This window comes from Anabrus simplex, chromosome 7 (genome assembly GCF_040414725.1).
Source record: "Anabrus simplex isolate iqAnaSimp1 chromosome 7, ASM4041472v1, whole genome shotgun sequence".
In the NCBI taxonomy this organism is placed as follows: domain Eukaryota; kingdom Metazoa; phylum Arthropoda; class Insecta; order Orthoptera; family Tettigoniidae; genus Anabrus; species Anabrus simplex.
The window spans coordinates 248,837,179-248,853,889 of NC_090271.1; the positions used below are offsets into that span (position 1 = coordinate 248,837,179).

At 42.1% G+C, this 16,711-nt stretch overlaps 1 protein-coding gene across 1 annotated transcript in view; it reads left to right on the forward strand.

Moving 5' to 3' along the window:
* Positions 1 to 16,711, forward strand: part of LOC136877093 (uncharacterized) — a 901,324-nt gene that overhangs the window by 118,710 nt on the left and 765,903 nt on the right. Inside the window, exon 2 of the mRNA XM_068228539.1 lies at positions 10,549 to 10,679. Coding sequence (XP_068084640.1) covers positions 10,549 to 10,679 — 131 coding nt within the window. The remainder of the gene's footprint in view (positions 1 to 10,548; positions 10,680 to 16,711) is intronic.

Below are 16,711 nucleotides of genomic sequence, written 5' to 3' on the forward strand. Positions count from 1 at the left end.
CTGTTCTTATTAACCTCTTCAGTGGCATGGTCGAGAAATTCTCATTTAGCTGCGTTATTTACTGTGCGATGGCCCAATAATTTTTCGGGTATTATTATCTCTGTGGAAAACGTTTTCCTACATTCTCAACAGATGGCAGGAGGGTTCGCAGCTGCATTAATGAACTCTTTGGCCTAAAATATGTCTTATCGACTCTTCATCACATTCACTCTGTGACCAGATGACGAGGTAAACAGAAATGGCGAGCACTACGGAAGACATGATTGCTTGAAAATAAAATAATGGACTACATCAATGATGAATCTCTTCTTCTTCATCTGTTTACCCTCCAGGGTTGGCTTTTCCCTCGGACTTAGCGAGGGATCCTACCTCTGCCACCTCAAGGGCAGTGTCCTGGAGCGTGAGATATTGGGTCGGAGGATCCAACTGGGGAGGAAGACCAAAACCTTGCCCAGGCGGCCTCACCTGATATGCTGATCAGGGACCTTATATGGATGGGAAGATTGGAAGGAATAGATAAGGAGAGGGAAGGAAGCGGCCGTTGCCTTAAGGTAGGTACCATTCCGGCATTTGCCTGGAGGAGAAGTGGAAAACCACGGAAAACCATCTCCGGGATGGCTGAGGAGGGAATCGAACCCCCCCTCTACTCAGTTGTCCTCACGAGGTTGAGTGGACCCTGTTCCAGCCCTCGTACCACTTTTCAAATTTCGTGACAGAGCCGGGAATCGAACCCGGGCCTCCCGGGGTGGCAGCTAATCACACTAACCACTACATCACAGAGGTGGTCGATGATAAATCTCTAAGTGATATTAATAATTTTACTAGTCGTGATAATGATTCAAATAACTGTTGGTATGAACTTGTTGGTATTTCTAGTGACATTGAAGAATATATTACGGTAGAAGCAATGGTGATGGTAGGAGATGTAGAACACAACTTCGTGTGGAAAATGTTAGCCTGGAGATAAGGTGCGGTCTAATATACTTCCACCGAGCGAGTTGGTTGTGCGGTTATGGGCGCGCATCTATGAGCTTGCATTCGGGAGATAGTGGGTTCGAATCCCACTGTCGACAGCCCTGAAGATGGCTTTCCGTGGTTTCCCATTTTCACACCAGGCAAATGATGGGGCTGTACATTAATTAAGGCCACGGTCGCTTCCTTCCCACTCCTAGCCCTTTCCTATTCCATGGTCGCCATAAGACCTATCTGTGCCGGTGCGACGTGAAGCAAATAGTAGAAAAATACGTTTACTGTATATCCTAGTGTAAGTGTTGAGTTATTACCAGATGTCAGTGCGATTGACTGTTTCGAATTATTTCTAACGGATGACGATTGGTAGTGATCGAAATCAATTCTTATATTAAAAAATGCTTTCAAAAGCTTGTAAATAAATCTCCGCGTACAAGGGATCGATTTTGGAACGAAACCAACTCTTGCGAAATTCGGCAGTTTATTGCGTTGGTAATGTTCATGGGAATAATTAAAAAATACAGTAGTGTAAATAAATTGTATATTAAACCTCTGATAGATATTGAAGATTATATGGATGTCTAAGCATCATTTTTCTCAATACCCGCCGTTAATTCCTTGCTTCGTACAATCATATCATACTCTCTGAAAAATCTCACTTTTCTGGCATTAGAGCTGTGTGAGAACCCGCCACTGAAGGGAATAACGCGGTGATGTATAAAGAAGTTCTTCAGATTAGATCTTCCGAATACTTCATATGGTTCGTTGGCTCAACACAAGCTCGTAATCAGACACGAATCTTCTTACTGTGATCATCAGTGCGTTGCGTGTTATATGGACCATTCATTGCAGTATTTCCAAATGGCTAGGCCGGAGTTCGAGCTGTGGTGCCGCTGTTGACAAACCAGTGACGATTTCACTCGGCTAGCACGCTCACCACGACAATCATCGTCGTCATCATCATCATCATCATCATCATCACAGATTGTTAGTTGAAGTTAAGTGTATCAGCTCCATTCACTTGTTTACCATCATAACTTCTTCCCTCTAAATATATTAATCACGGGAGCCATAATTAAGTCATATTTTTGAAGTATCATCGCTTTAAAAGGAATGGTTATTTTAATTAGTGTTTATGTCACAGTCCGCCTGTGTGGTGTAGTAGTTAGTGCGATCAGCTGCCATCCCCGGAGGCCCGGGTTCGATTCCCGGCTCTGCCACGAAATTTGAAAACTGGTATGAGGGCTGGAACGGGATCCACTCCGCATCTGGAGGTCAACTGAGTAGAGAGGGATTCAATTCCCACCTCAGCTATACTTGAGGTGGTTTTCCGTTGTTTCCCACTTCCTTTCCAGGCAAATGCCGGGATGGTACCCCAGTTAAGGGGGCGGCCGCTTCCTTCCCTCCCTCATCCTTGTCTATCCATTCCTAACTTCCCATCCCTCCACAAGGCCCCTGTTCAGCATAACAGTGAGTCCGCCTGTGTGAGGTACTGGTCATTCTTCCCAGTTGTATCCCCCGACCCAAAGTCTCACGCTGAGTCTAAGGGATCGAATAAGGTTTAGGAAAGGAAGAAAAAGAAAGAAAAATAAATAAAGAAGGAATGAATGAAAGAAAGAAAGAAAGAAAGAAAGAAAGAAAGAAAGAAAGAAAGTTAACGTCACAACCATTTCGACTGCTTTTGACATAAATGTGTGTTATGACTGGTGGTCATCTGAAATTAGCAACCATTGATGGATAACCATATCCGAGAGACATGTACATGATCATTCGATTGTCGTAAAGGGAAAAGTGGTTTAATTTTTTCATCTTTCTCGTAACGCGACTTTTATTTTTCCGATTTAAAGAAGACGGGTTCATTTGCTACCAACATCTCCATCACGGGCAGTGTTCAGAAGGGTTTTGATTACTTCTGTGATAAGATTATAGTATCCCAGCCAACCAGGCAAAAAACATTGCGTTTAGATATCAGAACCTGAAAATTAAAATAGCGATTGTGATCAAGAACATTTTTAAGAGAATGCCTGTCTAGTAACTTAGTACCGAATTTCCTTAAGAGGTACTGTATTTTTATGTAAATAATATTGACACTATATAAAATAAAGTATTGATTAGGTGGAGAACTGATCCTTCATACTTGTACTTCTGTGATGTTTGGCATCCAGCAATATGGCAGCTGATCCAGTACATAACACTCCCATGCCATGTCACAAGATAGCCCCATCTATCAAGTTGTACGTTCAACAAAATGGCCGCTGATTTAGCACACCATCTTATGGCCATAAATATTCGCAACATACATAACTATGAGGAAAATTATGCCCTCTTCGGTGGCGTTACAGTATGTAAGGGGCTTTGTTGTGACCTAGACGAAACGCCGGTGAAAGACTTTAATACTCGATTAAAACACAGCGCCAATTTTACTTACTCTTTATAGAAGGCAGCCTCCAACCGCCCAACCGAGCAGAGGAGGGATGGCCACGGCTCTACTCTTGCTCTACGCCTCTGTATTCGGGAGAGGGGGGCAGGTCCCCACTGTCGGCTGTCCTAAGAATGGTTTCCCGTGGTTTTCCATTCTCCTGCATTAAAGCGAATGCCGAGACAGTTCCTAGTATAGGTCACGGCCGTCAACCCTCTCTTCTTCTCCGTACATCTACTTCTCCGATACAAATCTTCTGGCCTGAGAGACGTCATCACCGTGTAGGATGCCCGCCTCCCCCTTCAGGGGAGTAATGAAAACATTTAATAGTAGTGCCCTCAAGGCGCTACACACCGCCAATAGTCAGCCAGTACTATAATTGCTTCATGCACAGAAGCCTCCCGCTGCAACAAATGTGGTGGCTCACACCACCACTCTGATTGCAAGGTGTCTCGGGACCAGACGACGTGTGCCAACTGCCAGTGCAAACATGCAGCTTCGTTTCTTGGCTGCCCATTTACCAAAAGAGCAATTAGAGCACACTAGGAAAGAACACGCTACCCACCTCACATTCTCCCTCCACCTATTCTAAGTCTCCCGATCACTTTTTCCTCGTATCTAGCCACCCACACCCCCCAAAACTATCATCAGGCACCGGAAGTCCCCTTCTTACCCATACAGACACCAATAGTTTTATCCAGCTCATATTATTACATGTAATTTCCATCCAAATACGCCCCAACATAAGGCAAGTCCCTACAAGACAATAACCCCTCCCTCCGTCAAGACCCCCATCTCAAGAAGAAGTACAGACCAAGACCCTACCAGTGGTGGTGGTGGTGATTGTTTGTTTCAAGGGGAAGTACAACTAGATAATCAGTAACACCAAGTACAACCCCAGCCCTGCCTCCTCACTTCTAATAGCAGGCTTCCCAGCCTACAATTAGCCATTATTCCTTCCAACCTCTCGAAGCACCTGACGCAAGGATCAACAAGGCGGTGCGCATATAACCCTTGTAAACCCATTCTTGTAACACCTAAACTGTTGTTAAGTGTACATATCACCTCACACTCGCGAAATAATTAGCGAATACCGGCGACAAGCAGTGTTCGTATTGTAGCCGCTAAAGCAACGCACACACATATATCTTTTTAAAATATAAGTCAACCACGTCACCACCGGCGCTGTCCACAAAATTGCCGACGATCCATACATTCAATACTCACACATTACATCAACAATAGTAACAAGTCCGCTATTTTAACACGCAAACCAAACTTTATCTGTTCTCTCTTCACAATCTTTATTCTCCTTTTCTATACCCGTAATATTTAAAGAAGTATTCTGAGAGATAGGGCTGGAGGGAGGAGTTTTGCACGCGCAATTGCACGGTGCTACCAAATTCCTTCATTCCGCTCTCTTTCCCCTCGTTTTCGGCGCACTTGTTCGTTCGTTCAGACCGCTCAGAAATTAGAGATTTGGAAACTTCAAGCAACTCGACCCGGCCAGCAGGCTTTTCTCCATGGCAACAGCAGTGGTCACGACCACGTTTCCATGGCAACCATATCCCCTACTCGCTTCTTCCCACCCAAGCAAGCAGTAAAAGGATCTCCCTCTAAGAACTGTCAGAATGCATTTTTCAAAATTTCGACCATACACACTGCAATAATTAAACCATTTTCCCTTCTCTTTCACTATATTAGAAACCTGCTCTCACTATCTAAACTCAGTTATCACCTTCATACCCTTTACAAGACTGGCAGAGGAGCGCATTATCGCGCCGGTACCAGTGGGTTCCGTCCCCCACCCCACCGGCTAGAAGATGACGAACACTGGTGGTGTGGTTGCCACGGTCTCGGTTTTCTGTCCGCACAAAATTCTCTACGCTAAATTGATGACGCGATTACAGGTAGATCTCCAGACCAAAACCATGTCCATGTTAAAACGACTGACTTTCCCAAAATAATGTCATATGGGAATTTCTTAGGTTTCCCTTAACTTGAGCGTTCTCGTCTCCCATCAGCAGTGAACATGTTCTGAGTCGCGAGACTCCGAGAAACGAAGGCCAAGGCACTGCCCACTCAGCTATGGATCCGGGCTGTACTTTGATGAAGTGATGGTTACGGTCAACTGAAGGATCGGTTTTCTTGTCTGCACATCAACATCGAAAATAACAACAGATTGGCTCTACTTAAAGGGCTGATGCTGAACTGTATTTTCGATGAGTGTCCCGTTTAAGGGGTTATTTAACCTTGAATCAAGCTAGTGTTGAGCTAGTTGAACACATTTTACACTGCATTGACAAGAATATCGTGCTGGAAGCTATACATGATGTAATAAATACAACCGTGCAATTGTAATTTAATTATCAGCAGTCATTTAATGCTTTCCATTGTTGAGTGTAATAATAACTGAGCCAAGCGTTAATTTTACACGCTATTATGATGAAACAAGCCGCGGGGTGCGGGTGTAGACGCCAAGTCACAAGTCCAGTGGCATGCTACGCCGTCAGCAGAATTTCGTGCGAGATTTTGGGATGTACTACATCAAGATGATCCACAGGAGAGGGTGTTCTACGTCAACATTAACCAGCACAAATCTACACTGTCGCACCTACGAATACTGGTAGATTGTGGACATTAACGTTTCAACTCTAGGTCTCGCAAGGGTCGAAAATTTCTACTTACTTTCCGTTTCGCACTGCCACGTCGAAAACATCGACTTCTGACAAAAGCGTGATTTCAGACCGTCAGTGACGTCCAATGACAATCTCATGGAACTACTTCATCAGAGAGGTTAGGTTCTGATGCTGTAGTTAACTTCTTTGGTATTATTATGTCCATGAATGGCAAAGGCAATTCGATGCAAAATTTAATAAACAAACAAGCGGGTACAATTTTGTAATAGTGATACTATCTTGAATATTTTAGAAGAGGGAAGTGATTTATTGTGTACGGAGCGAGTGGTTGGGCGGTTTGCATGACGTAGCTCTCGGCTTGCATTCGGTTGATAATGGCCTTAAACTGCCCTGCTCGTAGCCATGATGTTCTGCCGAGGATTCCCATTTTCACACCAGAAAATGTTGTGGCTTACTTTAGATAAGACTACGGTCTCTTCTTTTCTATTCCTAGCCCTTTCCTATCCCATCGTCACCATAAGACCTATCTGTTTCAGTGCTGATTAAAGCCAATTGTAAAGTAACACACATTAATTTTAACAATTACTCATTCAGTTGCATTTATTATCGTCCAAAACCTCATCTTCCGAAGGTTCAAAACTCGTTGTCTATTCGTTTTTTCTTAGGAGAGTGTACCGATCATATTGTTATGCAGTTCGAAGAATAAATTCCACCAGAGTAATGTCGCAGCTGTATTGAACGTAATGTCTTTAGCACCTAATTGTATATAATTAGCAAATTATCTCGACTGCCGCAGTCATCCAATGACAATTCAATAACATTAATAACAATGTTTTTAAGCTATTTGTTCGGGGCGTCGACCTATAGAGATATTTTTCCCCTACTTGCACCATGTGATATGAACCTGCGTGTAATTGGAATTGTGGAATTGCAGAGTGTTGAATGTGAGAAAAGGAACGTTAAGGACGACACAAACACCCAGTCCCCAGGCCATGGATATTAATCATTTACAACTAAACACCCCTGTCCCGGCCCGGAATCGAACGCGGGGCCTCCGGGTGACAGGCGAACGCGTTGCTCCGCACATCGCGGGGCCGGACAATAACAGTGTTACTGGTTTTACGTTCTACTAACTATCCTTACGATTTTCAGAGACGCGAGGTGCCGGAATTCTGTCCAACATGAGTTCTTTTAAATGCCAGTAAATACACCGAGAAGAGGCTTCCGTATTTCAGCACCTTCAAACACCACAGGATGGAGCTGGGATCGAATACTCCAACACGAGCTAAGAAGTCCAGCTCTCTACCGTCTGAGCTCCTCAGCTTGGCTAACAAATCAACAAATCAATATTCCTCACAAGGAATCGTCAGAGTTTCTGTAAAATGTCTAAATCTTTGGCCTTTACATTTATAGAGCCGTAAATAATACCGTATGTTGTCTATATGAGGTCTGTGGTGCATTCCATTATTTCACTGATTACAAGAACCTTGGTTTGTAAATGCCAATCCCTGCAAATAATGCGTCCTCCAGAATTTTATTCTCCACCTCACCACTTTTGCTTCATTATTCCTGTCTGCACCTATTGTTCGCGGTGCATTTTATAGTTCTTCAATTGTCTCAGAGAACAATGGTAATGAATTAGCTAATAGCAGTCTACCAGTTGGCTGCTTTGCAACATTAAATTTTTACAAGAATATTGGAAGAATTATGAATGACTGCTGGAATACATTTATCTGCGTGCATGTGAATGTGTCTGCATGGTTCGGTTCACGTAGTTATCAGCTTCCATTTCTGAGCTAGTGGGTTCGAACCTGACTCTCGACAGCCCTGAAGATGATTTCCCCTGATTTACAATTTTTACACCAGGAAAAATCTGAGGATATACCTGAATTAAGGCCACGGTTGCTTCCTTCCTGTTCCTAACCCATTCGTATCCCATCTTTGTCATGTGAACTATCGGTGTCGGCGCGTCTTAAAACAAATTGTAAAAAAAAGAATAAACTGTTAAAATCGGTACATCGTTACATTCCTTGATCATAATCCCCTCCTATATTCATAACTCTTTGCCTGTCTTACAGAAACTGTAGCATTCAGACGTTGCCCGTGTTTTTCTTTAATGCTCACTCTTCGTGAATCCGTCATCACTAATATGCATTTAGGGCTGTCACTCAGGTGGAAGCTTCCCTATCACTTGTTTGCCTCTGAAATTACTTCACGGAATTTGGAAATTAATCGAACATTTCACTTGAGAAATTTTGCAATCCCCAATTCCTCTCCTTATCAATTAATATTTACCACAATTTGTCCTATTGAATTCCAATTTTTTTTCATACCTTAATATTTCCTGCACTTAAAATCTCCAATAACGTTAATTCGTCTTGTAATATCATATCACGCCATCTCTCCACTGACAGCTGCTCGGAACATGCCGCTTAATCGAGCAGCTTTTCTCCTTACTCCCAAGTCTTCCCAGAACAAAGTTTGCAACACTACTTTTGTCGGAAGTCACTCAGATTAAAGTGTGCTGCTTTACTTTGGCTTTTTTCCAGTTCTTCTTGCTGGGCAGCAATCTAGCGTGGAAAATTAATCCTTTCAGTGTTTTTTTTTTTAGTTCGGTAAACAGACCGAAGTCTTGTGCGATAATGTCTAGGTGTTATGAAGGCTGTTTGAGTACCTCCTACCTCCACCGTTTGAGTAACCTGGTCACAGTTAAAACATTGTTACAGCAAGTTTTCTCACGAACGACAAGGAAGCATTTTAACGAAAATTCCGCCGTTTCGTTCGCAAAGCGCGACGAATATGATGTTCCAGGTACCTTTGGTACTACTTAGCGTTCACAATCTCGCGGCGAGTAACTCTATAACACGTATGGTATATCTCCCTCATTACCAAGCCTTTGCTGAATGGACCACTGTCCGATATGACAAAATAATGTTTGCTTGTCGCGCACGTGATATATTTTGCATCCTTGCCACACATCACTTGATATTTATCTCTTCGTTAGGAAACATTGCTTTTGGCAGGTCCAGTTTCACATCACTACTAGACAGGCTCGTATTCATCGGTCTCCATCAACGACATTTGAGTGTATTGAGTAGCAATATATATTCTATAGACGTGTTGATAACTGCAACAACTTCACTAGCTCATAAGAAGGGCCAGAATAAAGATATGGGACCGAGAAAATAGTTGTGTGGTTTGGGTAGGTAGCTATTAGCTTGTATTCGGGGATAGTTTGTTCGAACCCGACTATAGGCAGCCCTGAAGATGGTTTTACATAGTTTCCCATTTTCAAACCAGGCAAATTCTGGAGTTGTACCAAATTAAGGCCACGTTGATTCTTCCCTACTCCTAGCCCTTTCCTATACCATCATCGCCATACCTAATTATGCCGGTGTGACGTAAAGAAAAAATCATATTAATCGGAATACCTTTCACTTTTTGATCATAATCCCCTCCCATATTCATCACTTAGCCTCTCTTCTGCCAACTGTGGCCGCCAGAAGTTACCTGTGATTTCTGATATTCGCCTCCTTGAATCAATCATCACTGAACTGCATTTAGGGCAGTCGCGCAGGTAGCAGATATCCTATCACTTGCTTAACTAATCTTTTCTTAAATGTTTTCAAGAAACATGGAGATTTATCGAACATTTCACTTCACAAATTAAGAAACATCTTGCCTGTTCCACTCTTCTGTGAGAAGAATTGCATAAATATTAGAGGTTGGTACAATTCGTACGTCAAATATCTACGGTCGTTGCGTTATGTGAAATATTTCAGCTTAGAACTTTGGCTGGTAAGGTTCTGTCATCTAAAGTCTAATATTGTGCGAATAATTTCAAAGAATTCTCGCTTTTATGATATATGTGCTGCGGGTCAGTATTTCTCCAACAACGCTATCACATAGCGGTTTCCGTAGGCGTAACGACGCTTTGTAAATTTAAAAGCAAAACTTGATACTCTTTGCATTAAAACCTGTTCTTCTTCCGCATATTTCCTCTGATCCTGGTAAGTTCTCAGGTGTGAATTGTGTAGCACATCTGTACTTCACCATGTTTTACGGCCGCATGCCCTTCCTGACTCCAACCATATGTGGAGTGGTGTATTAATTTTTAAGTGTTTCTGTGTTGGTTGGTAGTGTGGTGTGTTGTGTGTGTACAAAGAGGCATGTATTGAGAGAAAAACAGACACCCAGTTTCCAAATCCTAGGAGTCAACCAGACGCAATGAAATTTTCCAACCCAGTAGAGAGTAAAATCCTCTGAACCAAAGGTCACGACGCTGACCATTCATTCACGAAAACACTTCTGGGGTCAGTGGAGACACCCTTGCATTATACCTTATCACTGCCTTAAATTCCTAGCCCAAATCTTTAGCAATGTGGTGACTACATCTCCTCGCCCACATCGTATTGATATACGACAGGTATTTTCATGTCGCCATTGATATGATTCTGGGTAAATCAGTTCTGAATATTTAATTACTGCTTATTTTAAATTATTCAATCTCTTTGTTTACAGACTTATAAGAATGCATCAGTGCGTGTTACTTTTCGGAGTTCTCCTCTTCTTCCTAATCACTCAGTGCTCCAGCCATTGTGGAAGGACCAAGAGGGTCATCTACTTCGACACTGAATCGAATATTGACGTCGGTGAGTATCAACATATCTAATGTATATATACTGAACTGCTCTGTAAATCATAAGGTTGTTGAGCTCCGTTACGATGGTGGTTTTGATTGCTGCTTTAAGGGCAAAATTAATGTGATTATCAAGCCATTTTAATACTAATAATAAGTGAGAAAGAAAGAAGTCAATTATTTTGGAGAACAAAAATATCGGATAGAGAAAGAGAAGGAGTATAAAAGGCGCTAAGAAGAAATGTATCCCATGGTTCGCAAACCGTCAGAAGGAAACAGTTCGGACAGGAGAGATAAAAAGGTAAAAGGGAGCAAGTAAGTGAACGCAATGTTAGACTCAGCTGGTGTTCTGTGGTCATCACTCCGCACTCACCAGGTGCAGGGTATCGATGTGATTTACGATCTTTGGTGTAATTTCTAGGTGGTTACAGTGAGATATCTTTCATTTCATGCTCCTGGAGAAAACATGTTCGCTAGTAAGACAAAACGTCTTACAGGATCTTTGATTGCTCTTCACAATAGATTCTCTGAATCATACTAACAAGAGAAAAAAAAATATGCTGGGTACTTAACAGTAATCCACAGCCTGTTTCCAGTCATTTGACCGGGTCAGGAATGGAATGAATGATAGGAGATGTGACGGCTGCCGAAGCCTGTCGCACTCCTCTGGGGCAATGGTTAATGACTGATAGACGAAATGAAATGATATTGGAGAGTGTTGCTGGAATTAGAGATGACGGGGAAAGCCGGAGTACCCAGAGAAGAACCTGTATCGCCTCCGCTTTGTCCAGCACAAGTCTCACATGGAGTGACCGGGATTTGAATCACGGAACCCAGGGGTGAGAGGCCAGCGTGCTGCTTCCTGAGCCACGGAGGCGTCCTGTTGGGTATTTATTCGTCTTAAACACAAACTAACTCTAGACTACTGAATAATTTAAGATGAGCTCTCCTTAGGATTCAAGCATTGAGATCCATGAGAGCCAACTTTCTAGAGAACATAACGGAAACACGTGACAAATGTATTCTGCTGCGAGTAGAGTGTAAGTCAGATTCAGTCTGAGATACTGTTAACAAAGAATCAATTGATTTTAAACTGAATGGAGCTGAAGAGGAATTCACCCTGCAATAATGTAGACATATGACGAATCAATCCACAGTTAATCGTGCCTAGGAGGAATTCTTTCTGCAGTGAGATAAACTTTTAATATGTTTGTTTACTGTCAGTGGACGAGAAGAAAAATTCCCTCTGACATGAAGTAAACATGAGAAGAAGTTATTCTACAGTTAAAATAGTATAAAAGTATTTCGGTCTGCAATGTGGTAAATGCGGGTCAAATTTATTGTACGGTGTGTAGAGTGTAAAATGAATTCATTCTACAATGAGGTAATAATTGATCGATTTATTTTACTGCGAGTAAAGTAAATTAGTTCAGTTCTGAGAGTGTGGTGGTAGTGATTATTATTTTAAGAGGCGCGCGGCTGTGAGCTTGCATCCCGGAGATAGTAGGTTCGAGTCCCACTATCGGCAGCCCTGAAGATGGTTTTCCGTGGTTTCCCATTTTCACACCAGGCAAATGCTGGGGCTGTACCTTAATTAAGGCCACGGCCGCTTCCTTCCAACTCCTAGGCCTTTTCTCTCCCATCGTCGCCATAAGACCTATCTGTGTCGGTGCGACGTAAAGCCCTTAGTAAAAAAAAAATTAAGAGGAAGTATAGCTGGGCAAGCATTCTCTATTAACGCTACTTAGAGAGAACAAGTATTGACCAAGGGAGATTGGATAGGATATATGAAAGTGAGGAGCCCGGCACAAGTAAGTGGAAGGAATGCCAAGACGCCCAAGACTCAGCTAAGGGTGCCAACCTACGCTCCGAAGTTAAGAGCCCGTGGGTCCCCCTTTTAGTCGCCTCTTAAGACAGGCAGGGAATACCGTGGATGTTATTCTACCCCCTCCACTCACAGGGGAAAGTAGTGAGAGAAACATGTAACGAATTTATTTCACATTCAAAAGCGTAAGATAAACTCTGTCTGCAATAAGAGAAATTCGATTGAAACTAGTCCAGAAATGAGGCAAATAATTAATTCAAAGTGAAGGGAGAAATAGAGAGATTCAGTATGGAGTGAGTTAAATATATATGGAATTTATGCTGTAGCGAATGGAGTGTTGTCGAAATTCATTCTGCAATAAGTTGATCGCTTGTCGAATTCATTTATTCTACTGCTATTAAATGTTTTCATTTCTCCCCTGAAGGGGGAGGTGGGCCACCTAGACGGTGACACTGTCTCTCAGGCAAGTGGATTTCTTTCGGGAAAGGAGATGTGCGGAGACGGTGAGAGGGTAGACGACCGTAGCCTATACAAGGAACTGTCCCGGCATTCGCCTTAGTGCAGGAAAATGGAAAAACACGGAAAGCCTTTCTCAGGACAGCCGACGGTCCGGACCAGCTCCTCTCCGTCTCCCAAATTCAGAAGCGTAGAGCAATGGTACTTAGCAGGAGAATTATTCAGGACGCAATGAGTTACTGAAATGGTGGGGGAGGGGGAGGAAATTTCTTCTTATTATTATTACGCTTCAGTCTCAGGGAATGTCCATTCTCATGGATGATGTGATATAAACTACAATTTTCGAGCTGATTCTGCCTTTGCTGTTTTAAGTTGACTCTTTACTCCTAGTAATTAACACGAAAAGGCTTGAAGTGAAAGACTGTTCAATTATTACTACATTAGTGCTATGTAGCGAGTTCATTTCCAAGGAAGAAGTCATAAATGCAAACTTTTGACAACTAGTACAGTAAAGGTAACAATGTTCAACTGTTTAAGGGAATGCGTAGCAAGGAGGTAAATTTTCTTTTGCACAAACGCAATACTGTACATTTTAAGGGTTAAGTGTGTGGTGAATTCAGAGCTCTGTCATAATGGGCTTAACTGTTGGGTTTCAACCTAGGATATTTGAAGAAGCTGACACTTGCCTTATTCAACCAAGTAGGTTTCACCGTGAGTCCACGAGATATAGTATGGAAACCAGAGAAAAGAAAATACTCTGAAGGTCATCTGTTACTGAAGAAGTATCAATGTTTACGTGACCAGATTTGCGTTCAAATACCTACCTTGTTTCTTCTGTTCATTTTATTGACATGAAGTCCGGAGATTGTAAGCTGACTACTCAAGGCCAGATTTTTATCACACTGCACATGAGAACACGATAACAAGCACGTGTTCTAGGAAACTTGCACGGCTTTCCTGGAAAATACACAACACTTCACGTCTACTGGTTCCCTTCACTTCTCTCGCGCTCTCTTGGAATTCCGTGGCAAGTAATGTTTAGTCCGTTTCTTGTTGGTAAGGGCACCAGATGGAGCACGATCAAAATTCCTTGATAATATCATAAGGATTACAATAACTTTTATCAGATTCTCAGGAATATACCTAAGATGAACGATTATTCTAAATTAATCTTATTCGCCTCCTTCCTGGTCTCTTTTAACATAGATTGAGGTAGCTTCTTCATGTAGATCTGGCCAAGATTTACGGCCAGATGCCCTTCCTGACGCCAGTCCAATGTGGAGGGACGTATTCACTATGGCGTATTTCTGTTGTGGTTATCAGTGCGATTTTTTGTACGTAAATAACAAACTACCAATCCCTGAGCAAGAGGAATTAATCATACGCAATTAAACTCTGCGGCTTAGCCGGGAATCGAACCCAGGCTCTCTGAACCGAAGGCACGTAGGCTGACCACTCAGTCAAGGAGCCGGACTGGGCTTATTCAAAATTATTTACCAAAAAGTAACATTAAATAACCGTATATGAGTACGTCCAACACTTGTCCCGTTTCTGTTCAGGGTCGGGTATGACGTGCGAAGAAACTTCGTAGAGTGTTTTTACGACCGGATGCCCTTCCTGACGTCAACCTCAATAGATTAGTTAATGAGATGAAAGGAATGACATTATACAATATAGCAAGAAGGAAGAGCGTGAATCCCGGCGCACCGGGCGAGTTGGCCGTGCGGTCAGGGGCACGCAGCTGTGAGCTTGCATCCGGGAGATAGTGGGTTCGAATCCCACTGTCGGAAGCCCTGAAGATGGTTTACCGTGGTTTCCAATTTTCATTTTCATTTAAATTAAGACCACGGCCGCTCTTCCTTCCAACTCCTAGGCCTTTCCTATCCCATCGTCGCCATAGGACATCGGTGCGATGTAAAGCAAGTAGCAAAAAAAATAAAGGAATCCCGGTGCCGACATATAGCCCACTCTTGTCGAATAGCACCCAGGGGTCTGCTCAATGCTTTACACCGCCATCCGACGGACGATCAACCAACAGCGTCATATACACTCACTCCTTGTGAACACTGCGGAGAGGTTTGGAATTTAATCGAGGCTTTTGGCACGCAGTCTAGTGATTAGAACCACCACCTCCCCTATCCTGCCGGTCAACATTCTGATGGTAAAAACTGTTTCGGCATCGAAACTCAAATAGGCTATATAGACTTCAAGCCTTAACGCTCATGGCCTCCAGGAGGGCTAAATAACTCGTTATAACTGTATATACGTACTGCATCTGGCGAGTTGGCCGTGCGGTTAGGGGCGTGCAGCTGTGATCTCACATCCGGGATAGAGTGGTTTCGAACCTCACTGTCGGCAGCCCTGATGATGGTTTTCCGTGGTTTCCAATTTCCACACTAGGCAAATACTGGGGCTGTACCTTAATTAAGGCCACGACCGCTTCCTTCCCATTCCTAGGCCTTTCCTGTCCCATCTTCGCCATAAGACCTATCTGTGTCGCCGCGACGTAAAGCAAGTAGCAAAAAAATATATATATATATGTAAGTACTTCACAAATATATTTGTAATTCACAAATTGATAGGACATCAAGACTATTTGGCAAATACTGAATGAGCCATAATTCTTTCAAATTTAATTTAAGATACGTGAGAACTGAATCTACTTGATCCAGAGCATCATCAGTCAGTTGGAAAAGTTAATCTAAAGTTGAAGGAATCGAGGGATTATTCTCGTTGTCTTAAATATCGTGTGAGAGAGAAAATCTAAAGGCCACAAATCAGGTAGTTGTGCTAAATTCCCTCCACGGTCAAATCAAGCAGGAATTGGGCATGACATATCTTACTGCTGTGGCATATTTAGATATGTGATATCAGTAAACATCATCAGATACCGATCAGTATGCTGGAGTAGAGACAATGCAGGATTTCATTAAGATAACTTCTTGATTTCAATTTCATAAGTGTTCGGATAGAAATAAACGTAAATATTTCCAAATATTGAGTGTGACTTTATAGAACCTGATCATGTTCTTTTAAGAACGAAACACATAATTCTTTGTTTAATAGTGTGTATCATTATTCCTTGTTCAATAGTGCGTCTTTTATACAGGTATGTTATAGTGTCATATTTATACTAAACTTGTGTGTTCACAGGATTAAAAGCTCTTAAGTTAAAGATAGATTGATAACTAGATTTATGTAACAGCTTAGACTTTCATAATGAGTGTCTCTATGATATTAAAATTTTACTGAAGTTATAAGTCGTGGTTCCAATTTTGTTTATAGGCTACTTACAGTAGGAAAGTTTATCCTGTGCACGGAAAGTTTAGCCAGTGAGTGATTCGCCATCCACGATATGGCAACCCTGATTCTTCATCAAACAATTTTGAGGATAGGGCATTGTAACAACAATATCAACGAAAACAACCATTAAAACAACAACAGTACTACTACTACTACTACTACTACTACTACTACTACTAATAATAATAATAATAATAATAATAATAATAATAATAATAATAATAATAATATCTCATCATATTTTGAATTATAAAAAACTTCCACTTCAGCTTGAAATTAGGTAAGAAAATAGGTAGGCCCTAATCATGATGTACTTCTGAGCACGTCAGGTCTCTAGTATTAAAATTGACAAAACAACCAATCCTTGTAGAATGTGATCTGATAATGTAGGCGTTATGAAACGCTTGTGTGATACCTGCGAATACTGACCCGCTACTCACATATGTTCGAAAGGTTGTATG